Raw genomic sequence first — 16853 nt, forward strand, 5'->3', positions numbered from 1 at the left:
TTTAAGATAGGATCATATTACATTGGAGTGAACACAGAAGTCCACTCTGATTAGATACAGTGTATAGGTTTATGTTATGTCTTTCTCTCACTCCCTTTGTCCTTTTCTGTGTTTCCTCTGCAATAAACCCTAGTCATTAAAACTCTGTTCCTAACTGTTAAACAAACACTGCCTGAAGTAACACACAGTAACACAAATGTGGAATTCCAGATGCAGTACTACCCTGAATAGTGGCTTTACATATCCCTTTTTCTAAAGAATTAAGTATGAAAAGACAGGGTTTTTTTTTCCCATATCCTTTTTGTTCAGAATATTTTTTAAGAAAATTTTCCATGCATAATTTTTTGTGAAGTATAATATATTTTTTAATACTAGAGAAAATAATGAGGTTATTCTGGACTATAATAACCACAAATTCTCTTTATTAACATATCCATAAGAAAATTGGAGAAGCTGAAAACTTTTAGCTACTAATCATATTACCTGATGTATTTGAAACATTCTCTAGTTAGCAAAATCTAGAATTAGCTTGGAAGGAACCATTCTGCTGAGACCTTTGCTGTATTCTCTTTGCTCATTTGACCTTCAAGGTGTCAGCCACAATTAAAAATGAACCTGGGTGTAAGTCAGATGGAAGTAGGTGAAAAAATAAATGGCAGTTTTCTCAATATAAAACTCACCTAAAAAGGCCCACTAATCACCTTATTCTAAAATGTGAAATTAAGCAACATTTGATTAAGAATATCCAAATACTTAATAAATTGCAATCAAATAGGAACCAGGAAGGTCATCTATTACAGCTCTCTGGTGATGCTTCATTTCCTCAACTGTTCTCCCAGTAATCATGCCCATCTGTCATTTATACACAAACATGTATTTACACAAATATCTATCGATGTACAATTAATGTACATGTATTTACACATAGTTATAAAATACATCTATGCCTGTGCAAGTTGTCAATTAACCTTGACTTCAACTTTTCCAGAAACTGGCAGGGATCTCACTTCTACTGTTCCAATGATAGCATGTAGAGAAGGGAATCTGACATATGCTCTGTTGATTGTTTGAGATTTTTTGAGAGTTCTTCAACTAAAAGGATTGCTCTTTTAGTCAGCTCCCTCCCACTTTCCTATGTCTATATTGACAGAGATAATACATAACTTTGAAATACTGTTGACATATTATGTGTTGGTTTGATCTGAATCCAAACTTCATAATCAATCTTCACCTAGAAAAAACTGAAATAAAAATATTTTTAGGCGGGAGCAATAGTCCAGCGTGTAGGGTGTTTCCTTGCACATAGCCAAATTGGGTTCAATCCCCAGCATCCCGTATGATCCCCCAAGCACCGCCAGGAGTAATTCCTGAGTGCAGTGCCAGGAGTAACCCCTGAGCATCACTGGGCGTGACCCAAAAAGAAAAAAATTAAAAATTAATTTAACTAAGCCAAGATTTTATTTGATTTTAATTCAGTATCTGTGAAATAAGTATTCAAGAGGCACATGAATCTGTTTGCCTAAAGGTAGTACAAAGATAAAGTTGGGTGTCAGGATGAGGTACATCAAGTTTATGTTTTATCATGTAGAAGTATTCCTAAATTTCCTTCATACGTATGATTACCTTTATTTATATTTCTCTGAAACAACTAATTTCCATTTGATTTTTTTCCTTATGTATTTCCTTTTCTCCCCTTGTCTGGAGTCTAGTATTCTCAGTGGTGGATTGAGATGACCCTGTTGATGTGTGTTTGTAATTGTCAGTGAATACAGTGGCTTCTCTATGCATTCTAAGAAGAAAATAAAGTTAGAGTAAATTTCTGATACCTTTCAGTGATAGGATCTATAATTAGATATTCTGCTTTTTTATTAAGTCTCAGCAAATGGAAGCTATTTTACAAATACATTTTCTTATGCACAGTTGAGACTCAAAAAATAATTTTCAAATAGCAACTACCCACTGACCAAAGCAGAAGCATTACTTAAATTATTCAAATGCATCTAAGACCCATAAATATACATATAAAACATTGAATTTTGAGTTGTTCTTTTTTCCTTTTAATCTTTGTATCACATATCTGAATATTGGAATGTCATCTGTAATGCAAGATTAACAACTTTTCCGAATCACTCTTGATTTTTTAAATTAAAATAAACATATGGTGCTTTAAAAGGTAACAGTAAAAAATGTTAAACTATTATTTTTGCAAGATAAGAATTTTATATTTGTCTCCCCCCCAAGCTCTTACCTAGTGCCAGTTTTTAAAGATCTAAAGTTCTGTTCTGTTCAGCTATTGTTATACTTCTTTTAAAATGTTTTATTTTAATTCTACACAGTGCTATTATTATTCAAAGATTCACATGATCTTTTTTAAACTCATAGATCCATAGTTATATTCTGTAGACATGCGGCAAATTCTCAGGATAATAGTAGCATCATTTTTCTTTCTGTGATCAATGACCTTGAAAAAGATACTTTTACTGTCTCTGAATAAGATATATTACACTATGGGTCCTGTCCAAGTGTTCTGACAAAAATTAATCACACTTTGGAAGGGTCAAGTTTAAAGATTTTCAAGTACCAATTAGAAACTATCCTCTTTCTATTGCATCTTAATTTTCCAAGAAATCAAATATACATTCAAATTATATTCCCACTTTGATGTCAAATTAAATCCAATATGAATATGCGCATATATAATCAGCCCTATTTCGGTCTAAATCAGAGCTATCACACACCCTCAGAAGGAAGGTCTTCAAAGACTTATTTGGAGACATAAAAATTGGTCTTATCCTTTTGGGAAAGAAACTGCAGGTTTGCTTCATTTTCTTAAAGGGAATTAGGAAAAAAATTGGTTAAGATGGGGGCAGAGCAGTAGTACAAGGTAGGGGCTTGCCTGCACAGAGCCAACCCAGGTTTGATCCATGGCACCCCATATGGTTCTCTGAGGACCAGGAGTGACACCTCAATGGAGAATCAGGAGTAAACCCTTGGCACCACCAGGTGTGATGCAAAACACTGCCCAAATTGGTTACGAGCTACATGGAGGGCCTCAGTATCCCCATAATAACATTTACTTAAGTATATCTTGGGAAAAATTGCATAGAAAAATTTTGTATTTGGTTGCATGTTTCGGCATTAGCAGTAGAGGTAATAGTTGTTGCCTAGACTTCAGTGTACAGAGAAAATGTACACCACTCTCTGTAACTGGAAAGCATACTTGACTAGAGCACATGCAGAGGATAAATTAGGCTCATGATATACATTAAAAACCTATTTATGTATTATGTATTCATTCTATGTGTAATATATTTAAATTTAATCATTCAAGTGAATCAACTTGATGACATTTTGCTTTTCTCTCACTAAGATAACTTATCTCATAACTCTAAGAGAAGTATAGTTTCTTAGTAATCTTTCTTAACTGGCATAATATCTTTAAGAAAGATAAACTAATGTCCCTAGGTTTGTTTTTAATTTTTCCACATTTTCTAAATCTACACCCGGGGTGGGAAGTGAGAAGACAAAAATACCTCTATCTGCTCCCAAATGATTCAGAACTGTGTAATTGTGCTGAAAAGTCAGTGGAATTATGTTAAATGTTACTGTATTATTTTCTTCCTTACTTAAATTAGCTGTAGATTCCTATGCCATCAGCTTTCCTACCAAAACCATGTCTCGTTACACTTCCAGTTCCTTACTGAGGGAATGCTGGGTGCAGGATTCCTCAGCCACCAAGGAACAAAGAGATATTGCTGCTCTTGACATGCTTTTGCTTAAGCTTGATGATGGCACATTTGAACTTCACACCCATGCTGCACTCACATAGCTCACAGCTGAGGATACCAGAGGCAAAGGAGAATGAAAGCTTGGTTTACCTTGAGTTTCTATGAGTGTCTCATGTGAACATATCCAGAAGCTAAATAATGAAATATTACATTAAAAAATAATAATAAAAGGATCAGTGCAGGTGCAAGCTATTAGAGTGAGCTGCTATCCAGTTTTAGTCTTAATAGAGAGATGTAATGGGATTTAATAAAAACCAATACCTATGTATATATCACATTAAATGTAAAAATATCTTAAATATGTTTATGAAATATAATGCATACACTCAGAAAAAGAACAAATCATCAAACTGGGAAAGACTCAACAACGCCCTTTTGAGTATGATCAGGACAGCACAGCTCTCTTTATAGAGAGCTCTCTGAGCATTAGTTTCTGATATTTATTCATGCAGAGCTTGCCAGGAGACAGTCTGGTTGCCTCTGTGAGGGGTCTGCTCTTCTCAGAACTTGAGCCAGGTGTGACTTTTGGTTCTCTGGCCCATAGCCTCTCAGAATGCGACGGCCCCAGTAGGCCCGGGACCAGGGTAGTAAATAAGGCCACTACGGAGGTTTGGCAATGTGCGTGTCTGCCCTGATGACTCCCCTTGCTTCTGTAGGTGGGAGGCCACCCCGTGGACCGCGTGCTCCTCCTCGTGTGGGGGGGGCATCCAGAGCCGGGCAGTTTCCTGTGTGGAGGAGGACATCCAGGGGCATGTCACCTCAGTGGAAGAGTGGAAATGCATGTACACCCCTAAGATGCCCACCGTGCGGCCCTGCAACATTTTTGACTGCCCTAAATGGCTGGCACAGGAGTGGTCTCCGGTAACTGTGCCCTTCTTTCTTTATTCACTAGGAGAGTAAGTCCACTCTTGCCCCTCCTCATCACGAACCCCCCATTCCTCTGTGCAGCTCCTCTCACCTCTTGAGCTTTCTAGACCCCTACCAACTTAGCTCCTGGCATAGCCAGGTCCCAAGCCCAGAATACAGTGAGTTTATGTAGAGAGCAATGCGGGCATAGACATAACCCCAGAGGAGTGCCTCAAGCAGCAAATGTCCCTCTAGTGGAATTGTGAGCCAGGAACTGATCCAGGATCCATGAGAGCTGTACTGATGAGAGAGCTCAGGAGGCCCATGATTTGGTTTCTTTTTTTCTAAAAAAATTTATATTCTGTTGATATACAAAAAGAGTCGGGTTGGATCAAAATGAAAACTCTGCATTTTATTCATTAAAAGAACAAAAGAAGGACATGAAAGAAAAATAATTAGAATGAAATACATTAAGAGTTCTACATGTCAGAAAGCCACTGTGGTGGCTTAAATAGACTGTTGTTTCAGGTTTCCTAGTTGCTACTGCAGAAAAGGTTAAGAAAGATGAAGTAGACTGGGGCCCTCAGCCACAGAGATGGTTAAAAACCTCTTCACTTAGTCATGTGGCTTGTGGCAGCACATCAGAGCTGATGTTTCTCTCCTGCTAAAGTTGCTCCTAAGCAAACAGAATTATGTATGGGTGGTGTTATCTACATCTGGACATTCAACCCATTTAAACATTCTTTTCCACATCAATATAATCAATTATCTCAGCCTCATTGCCAGATAAATGAGCTATGATAACACTTTCTTTAAAAGGTAGTGTGGATTCCATTCTTGCATCTACATGGTCCCCTGAGGACCGCTGGGAGCGGTCAGAACCAGGAGTAGCTCAGAACCAGGAGTAGCCCATGAGGAATGCCAGATGTGGCCCCCAAACCAAAAAGAACATATGTAATGTCAGTGTGAAAGTTAGCGTTTCCTGTAGTTTTCCATAGTTGACCTAGCCATCAGTAACAAGATGTCAAAATCAGACTGCAGTGATGTGATCAAAAGTGAACACACACTCTAGTTACTTTTCCCCTCTTTCCAGCTTGGTGTGAGACCACACAAAGTGGATACTAAAGATGGCTCACAAATCTGTCCAATGCTAAGAAATTGAAAGTGATTTCGTTTTCAGTTAGCTTCATCCCAAATTGACAAATAGAACAAAACCCCTGTAACTGGTAAGAAGTGTTTCCCTCCACAAGGAGTCCTGGTGTCAAGCAGTCCTTAAAAATGTCTTAGGTGTCAGGAACCGAACGAGGCCTTACCTGTGAGTCTCCTCTCTTGCATTCTCCTTTCAGTGCACAGTAACCTGTGGCCAGGGTCTTCGATACCGTGTGGTTCTCTGTGTTGACCATCGAGGAATGCACACAGGAGGCTGTAGCTCAAAAACGAAGCCACACATCAAAGAGGAATGCATCATACCTACTCCATGTTATAAACCCAAAGGTAAGCACAAAGGACATGCTTTTACCAGTCTCTTCATTGTTAGTTGTATTCATGTGCTGCTTTTAATGCCTTGAAATAATTCTCAGTATCCCAAGTATTCCCAGTCACCATTTTGTTTATAACTTAGACTGTCCTAAATGGACTTAAATTTTTAGTAAATGTCTTTCAGATAGTTTTGCTTGCAAACTGTTCTTAAGCTCTACACCTGTTTTCTATAACTCTCTGCTGGGTCATAAAGTTGTTTGTGGACTGTTACAGAAAAATATCAGACATATCTGTTTGAAAGAAGATATTTTAGAATAGATGTGTGATTTATGATCCACATTTATTCCTGTGAAAAATCAGAGTCATTATAAATGGTAAGCATAAAATATATGCGGATGTCTCATATTTTCAACTGATAAAGCATGAAGCTCTTACTTTTTTAACATTAATATGAAAATAGGTTATGGAACCATAATTCAAAATTTTAAAAATTAAAACAAATCAGAATTTAATAGATTCTGTAAAGAATTGTGGGTGGGGGGCATACTAATCAGTGTTTAGGGGGTACTCCCAGCTCTGTGCTTGGAGGTTGCTCCCAGAAGTGCTTGGGGAATCCATGTATGCAGTGCTAGTAATTAAACCAGGGTTTACAACATGCAAGGCAGTTACCTTAACTCCTGTTCTACCTTTATGGCTCAAATACTGAGAATAATTTATGGAGACAAATTGGAGGGTGGAGGGAAACTTTCCAAAAGCACTCAAGAACCCCCAGGCACTGTTCCTGATGATACTCAGCCTGGCATTGAAGGCTTGAGAGTTTAGTGCTTAGTCAGGCGGTACTGGAGGCTTCTAGGGCTCCACCCAGTGCTTCTGGGGTGAGGGTGACATGAGATGCCTGGTCTAGAACATGCAAAGTGTATACTCAAATCCTTTGAGATCTTCCTCTATGCTGAGAAAACTAATTTTGGGGCAGTTCTATATAGTGAGAAAGATTTATTATTCTGGCTTTTAATATTAATCTGACTTTTGCTCTGACATTATTATATGCTGTATTAATGAAACAAAATTCTAGGATTGGAAACTTTTCAGAGAAGAATTCAGAAACAAATTATTTTAAGTGCCCTCCTATTTTAAACATTAAATATGATTCCCATTAAATTTTTCTGAAAATCTGCCTCAGTTTAACTCTTCCTCAAACTATAGGTTGCACTTGGTAGGAGTGAATAACATCATGAAATCTAAATAAATGTTATAAAATCAAAACACACGGCCTAAAAAAGAGCCAAAGCCATATTAGAATCTTGACTAATTTGAACAAAAACCCCTTTTCTTAAGCTTTAGTTCAAAAGCCATGTAATTATTAAATAAGAATTCATCCAAGTGGGTGATTAGCTTAGACTGGCATATAATATAGTTCAACAAAAGTTATTTCAGGGGACTCCAAACAGGGATCAGGAAATCCAGAGTTCTCTCCCAACAATTCTTACCGAGTGAACCAACAGGTCAATTCAGGGTCATGAAGATGCAGTGCTGCTTAGACCCTTGGTCACCCTTGTGGTGTTCAGGGGACCTCTGTGGCTGCATTCAGGAATTCTTTTTTTTTTTTTGTCTTTTGGGGTCATACCCAGTGACGCACAGGGGTTATTCCTGGCTTTGCAACGAGGAATTACTCTGGCAGTGCTCGGGGGACCATATGGGATGCTGGGAATCAAACCCGGGTTGGCTGCATGCAAGACAAATTCCCTACCCGCTGTGCTATAGCTCCAGCCCTGAACTCAGGGATTCTATGGGAACATGGTGTGCTGGGGATTGAATGGAGATCAGCTGCATGTAAAGTTTGTGCCTTAAGTCCTGTCCTATATTCCAGCCCCAATTTCAACTCATCATTAGCATCCTCAAATATGGAAGTGACAGTGGTACATGTGATAAGATTTGGTTCAAGTAGAGAGTATAATACTACAAGTCTACTTGTGTCCCATGTTGAATTAAGAGTTGAATTAATTAATTCTGAAATAAGGGTAAACAGAGATGGCGTCACTGACTGCATTGTTTAATTGGGAGAGTTTCAGGAGTTGCAAATTGGTGTATGTATGGGTAGTTACATGTAGGTAGTAACACCATGTAACTCTGTTTAAAATGTTGGCAAGTCCTTCTGGTTTCAGAAGTTGTGTATTTCTCATTCACTTTGCTTTCCAATTATAAACAATTGCAGTGCATGGAGGATGAGAAGTAAGTCCCCTAACTTAAAATAGACAGTAATTTATTGTGTCTTCAGAGAAAGAATCAAGCCACTTCATAGAAAGAAAGGCAATTTGTGGTTAACCTTCAAGAGTAAAATCTGGATTTTCACAACTATGTAGTGAGTCTGGCTCTCTAAACATCATTAAAATGCCATATAATTCTATAGAGTAAGAATATATAGACATATTTCTTTCATCTTTACAATTATATGCTAAAACCGGTGATAGAGCTTCACTGGCTCATACTATAAAGGCAAATATGGCTATAAATGACCCTAATAAAGATGTCAAAATAGGAATCTTGGCAGTTACTTCTGTAGGAACAGTTATAACTTCTCTCTTTTCCATAATTTTTTTCTCTAGGAAGTAGTTAGGAAGCTTGTTTTCAATAATTTACCCAAAGCTAGAAAATAGGTACAATAAGTCAATTATGGATTGTTGACCCTAAGATATTCACATACCACTGTCAGTGAGCTTTAGAGTGGGATGAATGAGTCAGTTATCTAAAGCTATATTTTGTGTTTTTTGGAATGGGAAAGTTTTATTTGGTTGTGACACTATAGCATAAATCACACTTAACCAAAGACCAAAAAAAATGTTTACTAAAGTAACAACTTTGTTGCATGTTCTGTTTGTTTTAAAGGTAAACATTATCTTTTCAAAAGAAAAGCAGCTAAAAGATACCTTGATGGCTTGCTATACATACTAAACTAGTGCTTATAGATTTATGACTTTCATAATAACAAGCGATAGCACAGCGGTAGGGCTGAAGGGATAGCACAGCAGTAGGGCATTTGCCTTGCACGCAGCCAACAAGGCTGACCTGAGTTCGATTCCTCCGCCCCTCTCGGAGAGCCCGGCAAGCTACCGAGAGTATCTCGCCCGCATGGCAGAGCCTGGCAAGCTCCCCGTGATGTACTCCATATGCCAAACACAGTAACAACAAAGTTTCCAGTGGAGATGTTACTGGGCCCGCTCGAGCAAATCGATGATCAACGGGAGGGCCTTTACCTTTATAATAACAAGATTTTCTTTTGCTCATCATCATAATAAAGGGCAAGTATATATATATGCATATACATATATATATATATATATAGAGAGAGAGAGAGAGAGAGAGAGCACCCAGCGATAGCACAGCGAGTAAGGCGTTTGCCTTACATGCAGCCAACCTGATCGACCCGAGTTTGATCCTCTGCCCCTCTCAGAGAGCCTGACAAGCTACTGAAAGTATCTCACCCACACAGCAAAGCCTGGCAAGCTATCCATGACGTATTCAATAATCCAAATACAGTAACAACAAGTCTCACAATGTTACTGGGCCGGGTCAATCAAGCAAATTGATGAATGACGGGAGGACAGTGACAGTGATATATATATATATATATATATATATATATATATATATACACACACACATACTAGTTTCATAATTTCATAAACATTCTAAACTGTGACTCCCTTTATCTTAATATAGCCATTATCAGAGGCAAAAATATACCAAGAATTATTTGCAACTTTCAATACAGTTATAGCTGAATAGTACAAAATCAGAATTAATAAAGAGAAAAAGAAATTTCCCTCAAGTTCTGAACAGAGCCTAATCTCTTCTCTTAATTCTCAGAGAAACTTCCAGTAGAGGCCAAGCTCCCATGGTACAAACAAGCTCAAGAGCTAGAAGAAGGAGCTGCTGTGTCAGAAGAGCCTTCGTAAGTTTTAAAACCTGAAATTTTTGTTGTTAAAGCTGATAGTTTTATTTATCTTATTCATTTACTTTGTTTTTTTTTTTGTCACACCCAGTAACGCTCAGGGGTTACTCCTGGCTCTGCACTCAGAAATTACTCCTGATGTTGCTTGCAGGACCATATGGGATTCCGGGGAATGAACTCAGGTCTGCCCCATGCAAGGCAAATGCCCTACCTGCTGTACTATCGCTCCGACCCAAAGCTGATAGTTTTAAAGAAAGCAGTGACTCTTGAGGTCATGACTCTCATGATCTCTGAACTGGTGATTTTACCAAGAATAAAATAAGGCTTTTGGGGCTACCAAGTTGGAGACTTATCACTTACAGATGTTTTTTGCTAAACTTGAGTGTATTCTAAATACATCTTCAGAAATTGTGATTTGGGAACTCAAGAGATAGTCGTGGATTTAAGTGCTTGCCTTGCATTTGGCTGACTCCAGTTCAGTCCCCATTTATGGTCTATTTATGGTCCCCTCAGCATTGCCAGGAGTGATCCCAAAGTAAAGAGCCAGGAGTAAGCCCTGAGCACCTCCAGGTGTTACCCAAAAACAAAGCACTGCACTGTAGCACTGTCCAGTTGTTCATTGATTTGCTTGAGTGGGCACCAGTAACCTCTCTGTTGTGAGACTTGTTGTTACTGTTTTTGGCACATTGGATATGCCACAGGGAGCTTGCCAGGTTCTGCCATGTGGGTAGGATACTCTCAGTAGTTTGGCAGACTCTCTGAGAGGGATGGAGGAATTGAACCCTGCTCGGGCACGAGATAGGCAAATGCCCTACCTGCTGTGCTTTCGCTCCAGCTCACCCAAAAACAGAAAGAAAGGAAAAAAATGTATTTTAGGAAACATGATTCCACTAGTGATAATCTTTGTTTTATTGTACAAAATTACTACATCTTCATCACCACCAAAGTTCCCAAGACCCTTCATCACTATCCTTATGTCCCGCTCACCTGCCTTTTCCACTACTTTTCCATATACCACTGCTTAGTGACCTCAGTTTTGTGCTCAAAAAACCAAGGGTTTATTATCATTCAGTATTTTCCATCCCCTTCTTTAGTTTCTCTGTATATTATAGTTGAGTAAGACCATTCTGTATTTGTCCTTGTCTGTCTGACTTATTTCACTTAGCATAATGCAATTCCATCCAAGTTGTAGCAAATTGCAATATTTCATCTTTTCTTAGAGCTGTGTAATATTCCATAGTGTATATATACCACAGGTTCTTTGCCCCTTCCTCTCCTGTTGGACATTTGGATTGTTTCCTTATCATGGCTATATAATATAGCATGCTGCCTCAAACATAGGTGTGCATATATCTTTTCAATTTAATGGTTGTAAATTCTTGGTGTAGAATCTCTGGGCCACCCAGAAAGATGCAATGTAATTGGAGCTCACTGTTCTCTCTCTCTCTCTCTCTCTCTCTCTCTCAATATACATATATATATGTATATATGGGGGGTATAAAGCATACTTAAAATCAAATATATTTTATTTATTTTCCAAAATAAACTTTCTTCTTTTCTATATACTATTAGGTCATTTGGTCTAAAGCATAATTCTGTATATATCACTGCATTATGATGCAACAAAATTGAAACTGAATAAAAACATGTTACATCAATAATTAAGCATCTTTCCATGATGAGTTACCTCTCAGATTTAAGCTGTAAGTGGACCTTAATGATTATGCAAAAGTATTACAAAGACCATAGTCAACATATTTTGTAATGACTGCTTTCCGTGAAAGTCTTGATTAAGATGCATTATGTTTCACTTTAATCTTAATAAAAATCCCTAAAGTAGTTAAACACATAATTTAGGCCATTGAAACTATAGCCATATATAATAGATTATTAAATTTTACTCTTAATGTAATAGAATTGCCATCTTGGCATGATTAATCTGAATTGAAGTAGATTGTAATTTGAGTGCTGGTGCAGGGTTAAGGAAATGTATACTATTATGCTCAGAACAATAATTACTTTTTATACCAAAATGAAATAAATGACAGCTGTAGTGAACTATAATGAAGGTATATGGTTTCCACATTTTACAATGTTTAGCTCACTGAACCCTAGGAAAAAGGTCCTACATGTCACATTGTTTTTTTCTATTGATTTTGAATTTTTAAAAAAAGCATAATGTTGTATGACCTTAATTCTTTTTTTAACCACATAGACTAGTCCTAAATGCATGTAAAAACCTATAATTATTCTCCGTAGTATAATGAAAAAAATGATATACTGTCAGCAAGTTATTCCTTCCCCCTACTTTTTTTTTTTCCCCCTTTATTTTATTTTATTTTTTTTAAAGTTGTAGATTTACAATTTTTTGTGCTTTGGTTTCAATTATACAATGATCAGATACCCATCCCTCCACCAGTGCCCATTTTCCACCACCATGGATAATATCCCTCCCACCCCCATCCCCCCATCCCCCCGTCTCTGTGGCAGGGCAATCCCCTGTGTCCTCTCTCTCCTTTTGTCCTTCCCCCTACTTTAAGCAACTCAGCTTGCTTAAATTAAACGGTAATGTTTAGAATCTGTGGCTGTCACTTCTGAACTGCTAAAGAGAAGTAGAAACTGTGGGTCTGAACTAGTATCTCTCATTTTGGCTCCAGCTAAAATGAAGGAGTTGTGTAGTAAAACAGTAAATATCATTTATTTCCCTTCACGTAAAATTAAAATAATACCATCAGCATGTATTATTAAATCATAAAGAAAGAATCCACAAACTTAAAAACTTTTAGCATTTGGAGATGCTCTTATTAGATATTAGATTCATGACCCTAAAATTAAAACATAATTGGCTAGTAGTCTGGCCAAAAGCATGTTAGAAAGCATCTACTCAAAGATACATCTAAAAGAAAACCAAGTTTAAATGCTTAAAGAAGTAACTGAAATCAAATAGAATAGGAGTATATACCAGTATTGTTCCAATAAATACCATACAGGAGACAAAAATACAGATAAATCAATGCCATAGAATGAATACCTAAAATAAGTATAGATTTGGTCATGTTATAATGCACTTACTATTTTGAGATTCAACTTAAAAAACTACAATTTCATTTGGAAATATTTTTAAACATTGTTTTATTCTTTGGCAACAAGCTGCTTTTTTTTAAAATGAGACTACTTTTAAATTTTTTATTTTAAATGTCACATCAAGATAACAACAAATGTCCAAAGGCAACATAATGGGAGAACTGATTCATACAATTGAGTTGGTGGAGGGCAGGGTTCAGAAGGAGGAGGATTGGGGTTCTTGAGAAAGGGATGTGAGTACACTGATGATGAGTGGGGTGCTGTAAATATGTGTATTAGAACCATTATTGATGGTAATGTAAATCATAGAATATTCATCAATAATACATATACATAGAAGAAAGCTTAAAATAAATTAATAAATAAGGCATATAATCTAAAAGGTAGAAAGGAAAAATATTGTGATAAGAATGTTTGATTGACATGGAAAAAAAAATCCTAACTTACTTATGAGTACTGCTACTCTCCAAGCTAACTTTTTACTGGTGGCCACATTTTTTCTTATCAAGAAACGTTTTTATCCATTTTTTTTTCTGACAACTATCATCAAAACTCTTTAAGTGACTTTGGTGTTATATATGATCCCCCTACTGCTGCCAATAGTGACCTTTGAGCACAGAGCCAGGAGTAACTCCTGAAAACCACTGAATGTGGCCCCAAAGCAAATCCAAACACAAACAAATGAACAAAAACTTTAAGCAGGACCAGATAATTAGACTGAAGTTGAAAAGCACACACCTACCAGGTTTAAGGTCTGAGTCTGATCCTGGTAAAACATGTTCCCTGAGCACCAATAAATGAATCCCCAATAAATATTTATAAAGTAAAATTAAAAGATCCTTAAGCAAGGTAAATTATTCTCCCCTACTCCCACCCCTCAGCAGAACAATGTGAACAAGATCTGCTCCCAAACTCAGAAGAAGCAGTGTTCACATTGCTTTTACAAATGAAAGTTACAGGGCATAGATGATCTTATAAAAAAAATTCAATAAAGTAAACCTGCTTTCAATGATAACCAATGATAACCTTGGTTGATAACCAAGGAATTCATAAAAAACCCAGCTACTCAATAAATACAAGAGGAATTGTGCTAAAGATAGACTAATACCAATAGTAAGATTCTGGAAGCGTTGCCTTTTTCTGAGAGTTAAAGATTTAGTAAAGGGAAGATGGTTTAAAAATGACAGGGAATTTTGTTAGGCATTTTGAAGTTGCCTCCAGCTGATGAGAGTATTGCTAGGTTTGGGACCCATCATCCAAATGCCAGATTGACCTCAGCTGTCTGCTTCCTCTGGCAAACAGGGCATTTTTGAAAGACATCAAAATTTAACTTTTATTTGGTGGGAAGAATCAGAACGACGTTGTGGGAGTAATGCAGTGACATTCCTATTTTAGGTAAATGCTAAAGAAATTACCGACATAGATTTCCTGTCTCTGGTTTTTATACCTTACTTGGAGTCTTTGTTGAGATGTATACACAAGTATCACAACCACCTCAGGCCACATACACATTATGACCACTTTGACAGATTAATTTCTTGAGGAAAAACGAGATGGTGGTAATCTCTGGACATGTAAAGACAGCTCATCTACTGTTGCTATTCAGAAAGTTATTTAGTTGGTCTTCTTAAAAAATCTGATCTGACTTGGAATGGGAAGGAAATTGTTCATTTCCTTAACTTCTGCAGCCCACTAAAAGACCGCCAAATGCTCTTGTAGGTGTAATTTGTTCAGAGAGGCTGACATAAAACAAGGGCAAGGTCTGGATAGTCCCAGTACTCTGCCTTTCTCTTTTAGAATTTTCTGCTCCCTCAATCATCATTTTAGGGAGAGGAAGGAAGGACTAAGCAGACACCCAGGAAATCCAGGTTCCTACCAGATTTATTTCAGTTATTATATAAGGACTTCTTATATAATTCAAAATAAGAAACAAGAGATGGTTGGTTCCTTTGGAAACTACATGGCAAGCACAGCCATTTTAACTAGCCATCCTTCCCTCAAACCCTGGCACACCCCAAGCAGAGAGTCTCAATTGTACCTCTTCTCAAAGGTAGGACTCGATGGTTCTCTGTGCCTTGATGTTGCATTTTGGAACATTTTGAGTTATCTTATTCAAGTTTTAGGTCACAGCTTTACTGCCTGGTCATGAAAACATTTTTGTGCTTCAGCACAATACTCAGGCCTCAAATGTACTGCCATAAATAACCTTGGTGAGAGTCATTAAACGGGGGAAGAAGAGAAAGGGAAGCAAGCAGGCAGAAGGCAGCAGTAATATCTGGATGCCAGATGGCATCAGCTTAGTGATGGGGCTGATTCAATAAGAAGTAAAGGGAAATTCCTGTCATGCATCTGTGTGAACAGAACCCACAAGGAATTAGATACAGAAAGAAAGGCCAGTAAGAGTCACTATGGTGATCTTGTAGTCATTAAATGCCTTGTTTACCTTGTTGAAAATTGTATTTAAATATGTAATATCTAGGCATGTGTTTACATTAGTCCATATCAAGGAAGTTGTCTGAGAATGTGGATGGCTTAACTCAGTGGCTAAGAATGTAAATTCATAATTTTTAAAAAGCGACTAGAAATGTTAATTGTGTGACATGTGTTTTTATATTTCCCCAAAGATTATTCAGGGAGTCAAGCATCAGTAATGGATCCAAATAGTTTTGCTGTTCATCTCCTCAGTGCAGGATGCCTGAATTAGATTTTCTTTGTGAATCTCAGACCATGGAAAAATAAAGAGGAATATCTTATTTAGATAATAAAACAGATATTTTTAGGAATCAAGATGTCACCAAAGATGAAGAAAATTAAACACTATTTGCAGGTTATGAAACCTCCATAATGGATATTCCAACAGAAAAGGATTAGCATTTGAAGTACAAAAGCATTTACTTTTGATAATTGACCCATGGCAAAGCTAAAATCTTTTTTTAAAAACTTTTTTATTGAAACACTGTGAGATAAACCTTTACAAAGCTGTTCATTATTGGATTGTAAGTCATATAATATTCCAATACCCATCCCTCCACTAGAGTACATTTTTAGCACCAGGCACCCCCTCCATGCCGCACCCCACACCTTCTGAAAAGCTAAAATATTATAGCAGAAAGAATCAGTCCTTATTTCTCCATTAATCATGACCTCTATTAATCCCAACGGCTTCTTTCTGATCTCCTCCCCATCTGTCCAAATCAATCTCATTTCCTATGTCCTCCACAACAACAGAATGCTTAATATCAATGTATTTTAGATGACATTAAAGAGTTCCAGGGTCAGTTCATACTCTCTAGTGAAATAAGCTGACTTTGCTTGTAAGTCACTGGCTCTATAAAATCCTTGATACCAGGTGCTATATGGTAAAAAATAATAGAAGCTTTATTCTTCATGCATCTTATCACAAAAATAATAGAATTTTGATAAGAACTGCTGAGCATTACCCTGTTAGCTATGAATTGTGCAGATGAACAAAGAGCTCAAGAATATCAGCAAATATTTGGGAATACATAGCAAGAGAATGTTTCTGCTTTTGAAAGGAGTGAAGGATAATTACTTGTAAATTCCCAAAGTGCATGACCTCTGGGGTAAAATATCAGAATAGGTCAAAGGGCCAGGTCATGAGTTTGATACCCAGAACTGCATGTCTCCCCACCCTATGTAGGTTGGTGGCCATCTGAGCACAATGAGGATGGCCCTCCCCTCCCTAG

At 37.3% G+C, this 16853-nt stretch overlaps 1 protein-coding gene across 2 annotated transcripts in view; it reads left to right on the top strand.

Moving 5' to 3' along the window:
* Positions 1-16853, top strand: part of ADAMTSL1 (ADAMTS like 1) — a 454178-nt gene that overhangs the window by 216611 nt on the left and 220714 nt on the right. For both annotated transcript variants that reach the window (XM_056117099.1, XM_056117100.1), the window contains 3 exons: positions 4445-4649; positions 5981-6128; positions 9978-10062. In XM_056117099.1, coding sequence (XP_055973074.1) covers positions 4445-4649; positions 5981-6128; positions 9978-10062 — 438 coding nt within the window. The remainder of the gene's footprint in view (positions 1-4444; positions 4650-5980; positions 6129-9977; positions 10063-16853) is intronic.

The sequence above is a fragment of the Sorex fumeus genome, unplaced genomic scaffold, assembly GCF_029834395.1.
Source record: "Sorex fumeus unplaced genomic scaffold, SorFum_2.1 ptg000034l, whole genome shotgun sequence".
NCBI lineage: Eukaryota > Metazoa > Chordata > Mammalia > Eulipotyphla > Soricidae > Sorex > Sorex fumeus.